Source organism: Idiotropiscis lumnitzeri, chromosome 19 (genome assembly GCF_059441095.1).
Source record: "Idiotropiscis lumnitzeri isolate Australia: NSW breed Sydney's pygmy pipehorse chromosome 19, RoL_Ilum_1.0, whole genome shotgun sequence".
In the NCBI taxonomy this organism is placed as follows: Eukaryota; Metazoa; Chordata; class Actinopteri; order Syngnathiformes; family Syngnathidae; genus Idiotropiscis; species Idiotropiscis lumnitzeri.
In genome coordinates this window covers 4,506,976-4,517,206 of record NC_142409.1, presented here as the reverse complement: position 1 = coordinate 4,517,206, position 10,231 = coordinate 4,506,976, and the positions used below count along the sequence as shown (strand labels likewise).

General features: G+C 40.3%; 2 protein-coding genes and 1 long non-coding RNA gene across 3 annotated transcripts in view; 1 reads left to right on the top strand and 2 right to left on the bottom strand.

Annotated features, from left to right (window-relative positions):
• The window catches only part of ankrd33ba (ankyrin repeat domain 33ba), an 11,391-nt gene extending 10,394 nt beyond the window's left edge, over positions 1-997 (bottom strand). The window contains exon 1 of the mRNA XM_088283268.1: positions 237-997. Coding sequence (XP_088139394.1) covers positions 237-650 — 414 coding nt within the window. The 5' untranslated portion in view covers positions 651-997. The remainder of the gene's footprint in view (positions 1-236) is intronic.
• Positions 1-9,328, top strand: part of LOC148318192 (uncharacterized) — a 17,129-nt gene extending 7,801 nt beyond the window's left edge. Inside the window, exons 2-5 of the long non-coding RNA XR_015839935.1 lie at positions 4,276-4,349; positions 6,770-6,874; positions 7,477-7,574; positions 9,264-9,328. This is a non-coding gene — a long non-coding RNA (uncharacterized LOC148318192). The remainder of the gene's footprint in view (positions 1-4,275; positions 4,350-6,769; positions 6,875-7,476; positions 7,575-9,263) is intronic.
• Positions 3,973-10,226, bottom strand: ropn1l (rhophilin associated tail protein 1-like). The gene is made up of 7 exons (XM_088283269.1): positions 10,099-10,226; positions 9,652-9,683; positions 9,439-9,571; positions 8,907-9,030; positions 8,662-8,823; positions 8,268-8,443; positions 3,973-5,189 (listed from the first exon to the last, which is right to left on the bottom strand). Exons 3-7 carry the CDS (start codon positions 9,567-9,569, stop codon positions 5,102-5,104), a joined length of 681 nt encoding a protein of 226 aa, XP_088139395.1. The 5' UTR covers positions 9,570-9,571; positions 9,652-9,683; positions 10,099-10,226; the 3' UTR covers positions 3,973-5,101.
• Positions 10,227-10,231: the final 5 nt, after the last annotated feature.

The window sequence follows — 10,231 nt, the reverse complement described above, 5'->3', positions numbered from 1 at the left end:
GTACACAGACATGGATGTATTCCATGCACGTTTTATTTATTTATTAATGCATGTGTCTTGACGTCATCTACAAATGAGCTGGCCCATTTTGAAATTCAACTGTGGCCCCATTGCTCAAGAGGAAAATTTCTTAAATATGGATAAAGTTGTTCGCCTTGCAAGTATTTTTGTTCAAGACAACTGCAAATCCTGGAGGTGGCCAGCGTGTTTTGCGTTTCTATGAGTGACGTACATACCCTGCCGTTCCGGTCTGTCTGCTTGACCTCGTCCTCCGCGATCCCATGCCGTATCACGATCCGGACTACGGCGGCGTTATTGGTGCAGCACGCCCGGAAGAACGACACGGGTTCAGGGCTCTGCGGGGACGGAGACCGCTCCGAGTCCGTGAACGCATCATCGAGCGGGTAGAAGGAGTCATCGGACGCGATGCTCCTGGTGTCGTCCAAGTCCTCGAAGTCAACTTCTTCGAAATCCTCCTCATCGTCCACCTCGCTCTCTTCGTCATCCTCGCACGAGCCAAGAAGGTCTTCCTCTTCGACTATAGTCGGGTGGACTTGTGCGATGCCCGCGCCAACTTTGAGCTGCTGGAGCTGCTTGACCCGGAGCGACGCTGCGACTCCTCCATCCCTGTCGTCCGTGATTAGCACCATCTAACCCGGAGCGAGTGTTGCCTGGCGAGACGGGCGCGGGCATAGGAGCGTTCGTCTCCTCCGGAACTGGATTCGAGTGAAACTTTCCCGGCCCGTTACGTTCCTCATGCAGTCCTTCGCTGGCGCGCGGTCATGTCGTTCGGACGAGTTTGTCGCGTGCCCATCAGTATTCCGAGTATGCGCACGTGCACGCAACACTTAAGTGAGCTCCGTCTTTCACGTCCAGAGAGGTTCCAAGACTGAGAACACATTTGAAAACACTGCACCCAAACATGACATGTAGGGCGGGGGGAGAGACACAAACCGAACATGCAGTCTCCAAATCCGATTAGATGACCCCGGGACAGCCCTCTCAACCCACCCTCACTCTGTCTCCCATTCCTTCTCTCTCTCTCTCTCTCTCTCCCCATAAAGTACAGGTTACCCTCGTTTTATAAAGGGGTTGCGATTAAGATGTGCTGAACTGGCAGTTTTCCCCCTAAAAAATTACTTAGTTGTACACTTTTTAATCAAGTGCAGCCAGGGCAGGACTGGCTGGCTGGCTTTGCAGGCAGATGCCCAGTGGGCTGGCGTCTTCGGGAGCCATTGTGGTGCTATTTAATGAACTAAAAAAAATCCCAAATTTTTTGTTAAGACAAGTCGATTAATGCATTTTCGATATAAACAGCAAACTGATCCAATTAACATCAATGCAATAGTGTAACTATGTGGTCGCCAAGGAGGGTCAGAGGTTATATATTAGATAATTTTTGTAAGAATCTCTCTTTAGAATAGGATGTTTGATTCTTGGAATCAGTGTCAATTCATTCCATTATTTTAACAACATAGCAAGCAAACAACGTGACTGAGGAGTCATCATTTACCGTCCGTCCACAGTCAGAGTCATGAAATAAAATGTACACATCCACAATGTTGCTCAACACATTCATAATAAAAGCAGGACAATACCCAAGTAAAAAGCAATGTTTAGAATTGTGAAGAAGTGATATGTTTGTCATTGTGCCTTTGTTTTCAATGGATGAGGCATGAATCTCATATTGTGCAAAGAAATTCTGACATCTCTGATTGGCTGCGGGCTAGCAAATGCAAATCCATGCATGACAGATGCAAAATAACAGCAAATAAAATGGCTTTATCTAATAAATTAAGCGCAGTAGTCATAATTCGCATGGGAGACACTTCTACGCCATACAAAGTACTTTCCAAAGGTCACTTCCATGTTGATGAGTGCCTTTAATGGGCGTGGCCTAACGAGTGACATGAGAGCCAGGAGTATGGTTGGCCAATTGCAATGCAGTCACTTGCAAATGTTTTCATTTTGGTCTCGCGTGTCTGAAGCCAGCTGAGAGCCAGTGCCATGCAAGGGGGGTGCGTGCGACGGGGCCCTTTGCCCACCACATGCAAGTCAACCATAAAAATCTTCACTCCGTTCCATGACCCTGGATTTTTACATTTGATCTGGCCTGCCATGCATTTTAAAGAAAAGAAAAAGCTCTAATGAAGAAAAAAAACCATCTAGCCATACTATTAAATCTATTTTTCTCCGTTCCTGAGTTTGTCATTTGACTGTGACCACCTGTAGTGGAAAAAGCAAGTGCATAACAGTCCCAGTGTGAGCATATTAATATTCTACCTTGTTCTAAGGCCCCCGCTGAGAGCTGGGATTGATCTCCTGTGGCTGGCACATCATCGCTATGGTGCCAGCAGGCATGCTGCTGTGTGGGTGACACTCACTGTTAGTGTCCACATTTACATGCAGAATGTGCCGCCATCAAAAGCCCTTGTTGACGTGTTTGTCAGTATTCTTGTGAGAAAACCCATCGTAATTTGCCAATCAACTGTCCAGTTGGTTTAGTGGTTTTGGTAGCAGTGCAGTGCGTATGAAAAGTCTACACACCCCTGTTGAAAGCCCATTTTTGTTGGTCATAGACTGTGTAAAAAAAAAAAAAATTGTCATTTGCCTATTTTCTTAGCCGAATCGTAATCATTTTATGCATTTTGTGCACTATGTGATGTAAAAAATCATGTTTTTGCGTTAACAGATGGAAATATATTTTTTTATCTAATTAATCAAAAATATTGTTCAAATTATTTACTGCCCTAATCAACAAGATGATTTAGCTTCACACTTGAAATTGCACCCAACTACTTGTGTACAAATAAAAAGTCAAGTTCCCATAATATGTGCACTGTCAAAGCAGTAAAGAAAGATCGGGGAAAAAATATTTTTATTTACAAATACAGTACTGTAGGCTTCCAGGAAAGGTGACTCACATTTAAGTGAATTCTACAATGTGTAAAAAAAGAAATGAAAAAAAAAGCATAAAAAATACTGTCACTTTCTTGGTTAGGAAGTGACATAAAACACTGCCTGGTTTATTGAAAGCAAAAAAGGAAAGTGCATGGATGAAAACACGTTTTTACACACACACGCTGCCATGTAGAACCTGCACAAGTAGCAATTAACACAACTTTAGCCCCACCATCAATTTCACATTCAACTTTTTTTTTTTCCCTCATGTACAATCAAAGCAAAACCAAAGTCATTCGGTCAATGATTCAGAGGGCCACCGAGGGCTGTAAAATGTGATGGTTGTCTCGCGTGGCTCTTTTGTGGACAAACACAACTGTACTTTCCGCACCATTTACGAACACACCATAAATGGGAAGATGTAGTTTAATTATGGGGGCCGACAACAAGCCCTTTTGGGACAAAGAGCCTCTAAGTCACACAAGCTGTTCTCGTTGTTTGAACAATGTATCGTCATATATGGACACAAGTACTGTACGTATTTGTAATATGTGTTGATAGTTTATTTGCATGTTTCATGTGTAATGGGTATTTTATTCATAATCCAAAGATGTGCTTTAGTTTTACAATAACGTCATTGATCTATATGGACTGTCGACGTTTTGTGTGTTTAGAAACAATACTTGTAAACCATCCAATGCAAGGCCTCAGGAGTGCCATTCAAATGCATTGGAATTCATTTTTTTAAAGTGAAACAAAATGTGGAGTTCTCACAGTCATCATGCAGACATGAAGGTTTTTTTTTCCTTTTGTTGTGATGCCACCACAGAAGCATAGCAGTGATGGCAAAGAGGAAAAGTGTTATGATAACCACATGACCAGAAATAGATTGATTTGTGACACGGGAAATGGTCTGGCTGCTTAGTACAATATGAGCAATGCAATTAATCACATTTCAAATTAATTTTAAGAACATGTTGCTAAAAAACTATGTAACGGGTAATATCTGTGGTGTGCTTTTAAATCCAGGTTAAAATATATGCTCATACCCGATACATATGTCTTGGTAATATCTGTGGTGTGCTTTTAAATCCAGGTTAAAATATATGCTCATACCCGATACATATGTCTTTTAACGCTTTTGTAATTTTATATATGGATTTGGGCCATCTGCAACAGTGCACTTTTCAATATCTACCTTACTCAATGTGCAGATGTAACCAACGCTTCTTTGATTCACTAAAATTTGTCTAATGACATCCTCTCAGCACAACACTTATTAACAAAAAGTCAATTGCTTTTACGAACGGTAATTACTTGTACTTCATTGAACTTTTGCAAATGAATTGAAACATGTAATTATTACTTTTTCAGCAGAAAACTGCCCACCCTGTCCCTTCTGCTGCATAGCTGAGACCTCACAACGATCTCCCGAGTTCCCTGATCAGGCATGTGCGGACACACAAACATGCACACAAATGGTTACGCCAATATAATCAAATGGACTTGCTTGTGTCTTTGGTGATTCTATTTCTAATGTGCTGATTATTTCAAGATTTACGAGAAGCTCTTCCTATTATTCACACTGAAGGCCGATTGAGATGCTGAGGACAAACATTTAATTCAATTTAGCTGCTAGCTGAAAAAGGACAAATGGCGGTAATCTACTGACCAATTTTAATCAACTCGCAATGACCCTTAATTTTTTTCATTATAATTTCATAGTGATACTTGGTCATGTGCGCCAAAAGTAATCCCCAAATACAGCCAATACAAATAGCTTCATTTATTGTTAACATCTTCCTTTAGCTGGATGAATAATAGAGACATTGTTGCACATGTGCAAACACACAAACCTCTGTGTGAGAGGTTGATAACACCCATGTCAATGGCTCGATAGTTGAATTCATGGAAATTAGCCATTAACTGTTGAAAAAATGAGTTGTTAGTGTTGTCTCAGTGATGAATTAAGCATCTTCGAATATGCCAGGATGATGACATCATCGGTACGTCAATAGAGGGTTTGGGTGGGGGAGGGATTGTGCTTGACTGACAACTAGGAATCACTGTAGTGGTTCCCTCTTGTTCGCAGACAGTTCCGCAATTTTTTTTTTTTTTTTTAAACTAAACTAAATAACATTCAGCATATAGTGGCAGGCGTTTCCACATTACACGCTCAGAAGTCATGACACTGTTTTGCTCAACTTGAGTCCGATGAGTCACCGGGCGGCTTCATATCCTCCCGATGGATGAAGTCAAGAGGTTTGATCATGCCGTGCTGGAGTTTCCTGCGACATAAGACTTCAATTTAATTATTGGAACACTTATATTACACCCTTGTACATATACAGTGGATAGGAAAGTCTACACACCCCTTTTTAAATGCAAGGTTTTTGTGATTAACAAATGTAAACATCAAATCTACTTTGTCCGAAATAAAACTAAAGTTGAAAAAAAAAACACTCATCTTCAAAAATAAAAAAAAAATGCTATTAAAAAAAAAAATAAACAGACTGCGTCTTACATTAGTAAAATTAACTAAAACTAAAATTACAACACAAATGTCTTAGGGTTTCAACTTTGTCAAGTAGTATCATAAATGAGCGTTCGGGGTTAATTTTAAATGTATTTATTTCAGTATTGTTGTATATCCGTCGCAACAGAAAGAAGGGCAGTTGATTGAAAATTGGAGTTAAGTTGACTTCATTACGCAATGGTGAACCCTTTTTTTTTTTAAATCTTGCACTAGACTAATGTGCCATCCACCCATCCATTATCTAAACCGCTTATTCTCACATATATTCAAGAATTAATACTAAACCTAATAAAAACTAAAAGCAAATCATTAAAAAAATAAACCAATAAACTTGCTTCTAAAAACTTAACAAGTAACTGAATTTATAAAATGAACACCCAAACAAATTAACCAATTATAACGAAGTGTTAAACTATTTTAACCTTGTTGATGATGCCACTATATAAGAGAAAAGAGGAAAAAGGTGATAAGCAAATCACAAATTGAGGGGAGGGGCACGTGGCTGCTGCATACAAAATAAGCCATAAATTTCCTTATTAATTCCAGCGATAGTAGCCGACAAGGTTACTCTGCATACACCTTGCTGTCTGCGCCCCATTACGTGTCGATCAAAATATACAGTAGGTGGTTTTATTTCGTTTATTGTACAGTGGTTAACTTCTCTTTACACTTAAATGTCACTTAATGTTTATGACTGTGACACTTGAACACATTAATTCACTTGAAATGATTTCTTTGGGAAGTTATTCTGAATTTCGAACGTCTCCGAGATTCTGCAATAAAAGGTCCAAGCAGTAGACATAAAATGCTTCAATGTGTAAACGTCGAACAATTGCTGTGTCAGCCAATAAAGTGGCTACTAAAACTTCTCTACAGTATATACTGCCTCAATCATGCTGTTCCGTAACGTGTTGCACAACAGCGAGGAGCTCCATAAGGAGACCTTTTGTGTCCACTCGCTCATCTTCTATTTTGCACTACATTGCCACATTTGTCAAGTCTCTGCAGATTTGCAGTTTAAAAAAAAGACAAACTAAAAAAACAATGGTGGTGGTTGTGCAACTAAAGTCGAGATTCCTAAACCGCACTTATCTTTGCAATGATGTCATGTTTCCTAAAATGTAGAATCTGTAGCACAACTTGAATGTAAAAAAAAAACCCATTGTTTTAATATATATTTTAAAAAATGGAGACTTTCAGGGCCACAATTCCAGCTTTTGAGTTTTCCACCATTAGATTTATTTTAGCAGACCTTTGCTAAGGCAGAACTGTTAAAGTCAAAATAAATCGAGCAGGCGTGTTTATGTTCATTTGTCCGTCTGTTTACTATAGATCTGCTATTTGCTGGCTCGGTGAGGATGACTAATCGAAGGGTGGTGCGCTTATGATTCTGTTGGATGGACACTTCTCATATTGACTGGAAACTAATTCCTGCACGTGAGTAAAAATCTCGCCAAAATGGAATTGTTTCTGCCTTAGCGCCCATTTGCTTTTTCCTACAACGTTTGAATTACCGTGATCATTTGCGCTTCTATTTCTAAATGACAGCTATGTGCAAAAAAAGGGGGAAAAAAATACTAAATTAAAAGCAAAAGGGGTGCACAGAACTTTTTGTGTTTGCAGTACTTCATGTTTCACTTTCATATGACCAAAATACAGCAGACCGAACCATGCAAGTCGTTTATGTTTTTCAACCTTAAATATAACATTTAAAACAAAACAAAAAAACGATTAATTAATAGGAGCTTATGATGATGAACTTGATTCGCCCATTTGACAGTTTACATAATGTAGATCCGCTTTGTTTGTCTCTTGCTGCTCATTAAAAGGCTCAAATCTGACTTATAACAGCGCAATGGTGAATAAAGCATGACAACCCCGTAATTGGGAGCAATTTGAGGTAATGTGCTTGAAGGAGCACCGCTAGGCCAATTCATTAATGTAACATTGTTATTTTTATGTGACTTTTTTTTCATTGTTTCCTGCTGATGTATAAACTCTTGAAAACAATTCCGTTCTGCTTCTTGCTCTCGGGACAGAAAAAGTGACGCGTCAGGACAGTCTCACTCTGCCAACTGAGGCCGCGGGATCTGGCTCGACTCCCAAAGTACCGGGATGTGTTTCGGACCAATTGGAGGTCAGAATGTTCTCAGTTGTCAGGTTGTAAAACAGTCAAGCATACTCGGGGAGTGTATTAGGGCATTCATGAGGTTTCCGGGTTAGCTAGAGGCCATTTATCAAAAACTTAATTGAACTACATTATATGTGCCAAATCTCACAATGGGAAAAAAAAAGTCTTCTAAAAAGTGGAAGGTCCAAAGTCACGCATAGTTCTCTTTATATTCCAATTTATAATAATGTAAAGTGAATTGATTTCTTTCAGGCTGCAAATGTCTGTTAGAAAACCTCATGCAACGTTTCAAGTTGTTATTAACTCTCATGCAAATATTTAGAAAAGTTAACAACTGCTTTCAGACATTCCCATGCTAGCTATTAGCATAAAAATATGCTTTTGGGTTCGTGTTTAAGTTAGCATTTTATTGGTAAGGATAATTTGATAATGAATTCATTTCAACTGTTTAATTTTCTATTGTCAGCCCCCTTCTAAAATTAATTTCTTTCAACAGTTCTATGGTTATCATCACATTTCCTCTTTGCCATCACTGGTATACTTAAAAAAATTCAATCAATTCTTTTGAGACATATTTTTTCCCCGAACATTTCTTCGACTCGTGGGACGGTTGGCGTTTGAGTTTTCATAGTGTCATGACCCTTGAGATAAGTCCAACAGGAAGTTATACACCATGCAAAAACATCAGAATGCACCTACACTTGTGGCTCCAGGCTAGTGAGGAAGCCATCGATCTGGCCCTGCGGCATATCTGGGTCCAGGTTAGCCAGGTAGGTGCACAGCGATGAAAAGATCTCAAAGGGGATCCTCGCGGCACCCCCTTCCTCATCCTCGGTCAGGATCTCACAGGCCACCTTGAGGGAGGTCTTAAGAGACTGGTATAAAAACAGGATACTTAGGTTGGAACATGCGCAAGAAAGCTTTGAGAATACAGAGCTTGACTGGCCTCTTGTGGTCAAATGGGTGAATAGCATTTACTTCATCTTTTGTTTCAGCTCATCATTGAGCATCCCATTCGCTAAAGTTCGCTATGCTTGAATCACTCAGTCTTGGTGTCATGGGTGGCCATAAGAAGAAAGTAAAAAAATCTCACATCTCCAAGAGCACTGCAGCCCAGCGCAAAAAACTCCATCCAGCTGACCTCCATGCCGAAGTTGCCCAGTATCAGCATGTTCTCCAGTTGTTCCATGGGCAGACACAAAGCTTTCCATTTGTCGTGCAACATTGCTCTGCCGCATGTTTCCGCAGAGGACAGCTACACAGTGGAGCAGAAACAAAGTATACACGTAAAAAAATGTTTCTCAATGCACTGGCAGACATCCTGTAATATGAAACTACCTGTTTATGAAGAGTCTTTAGCAGACCCGGAGTCAGCATAGCATCTTTAGTCTGGCTGCCAAAATTCATTTCCAGCCTCTCCTTGACTGGCAGAATCTCTCCTTTCGCCAATGCATCGAAGTAGCTGTCAGAAATATACATGTGATTAGCACAATTTTTAAAATTGTTCCAGAGTGTTGGGGTGGCAGTGGACAAGTTCTGTCCCTCACAGTGAATAACATATTTTGTAGCCAGGACAGATTACAATTACTTCATTTCACTATATGACTCATTTTAATTTCTGTGAACATGGCTAAGCTTAATTGGCCAGTAATAGACCAGTGGGGTTACATATATCATTATTATTTTATTTCCTAGGTCTTTCATTTGTGGCGGGCCAGACGAGCAAAGAAGCCCGTGGGATCCAATTAAAGTCAATCATTGTAAATATAAGAGATGCACAGGTCAAAGAGGCTTTTTGTGCAGTGATGCTGCATGCATAAAGGGACTCCCTCTTATCAAACAGTTTACAGAGCGTCGAAGATGAACTCACGCTGCAGACCACACCAGCAGGTCTTTGGGCTGAGTTCGGATGGCTGCTTTCGTGAAGTTCTTGAGCACTTCCGGCAGTCCCGTCGGGATGTTGATTTGCTGGGAACAGAACATGGTCTCTGGAGGAGGCATGGCTGCAAACACAAATGCATTCCAATGAGCGAGCACCAAAGCGCCAAACAATTCAATAAAAAATAAATAAATCACAACTTACTGAAACGCGATGTTCTGCTACAGGGGGTAAAACTGAAACGGATAACAGTGGCATCAGGTAAGTACACAAGTAGGCGTGCAGGTGAGTCTCGTTACGTAACGAAATACTTTTAATCAATATTACGAGCACCTTGATAAGAAATACATCGTCGGTGATGTCACGTACACGTCTACTCATCTTGAGTAACCCTGATGATTGATAAGAAGCAGTCGGCTTAACAAATTTAAGCCGTATACGACTTTTAAAAGGAATTCGTTGAGTTAAGTACCATGCCTTCTATTTGCATTTTAAAGGCCACGAGTTTAACTCTGGACGAAAAAAGACTGCGCACTTTGAAGATGTGTTCTATCAACGGTAGGTCCTCGTAATAACCGTAGCGTAAAAAAAAACACGTAAACATCGGAACTAAAGGTTTCAATTAGCTAATTATAGGAAAGGATCTATTACCTGGGTTATTGTTGAGCGGGAAATGTTGACAAGAAAAGAAAGTTTGTAAATCCTTGAATTGTAAAAACGAGTTTTGGCGAGCACATTTGCAGCATGGTTACCTAGCGACGGGCCGCGCGAGCTTCCTCTTCTT

Bases quoted from the DNA above. Each gene is read 5' to 3' on its own strand.
- ropn1l (XM_088283269.1), bottom strand. From the start codon at position 9,569: ATGCCTCCTCCAGAGACCATGTTCTGTTCCCAGCAAATCAACATCCCG. The intron at 8,444-8,661 runs GTGAGATTTTTT...TTTTTATACCAG, and splicing joins GCTGCAGTGCTCTTGGAGAT to TCTCTTAAGACCTCCCTCAA. The intron at 5,190-8,267 runs GTAGGTGCATTC...CTTATGTCGCAG, and splicing joins ACTAGCCTGGAGCCACAAGT to GAAACTCCAGCACGGCATGA.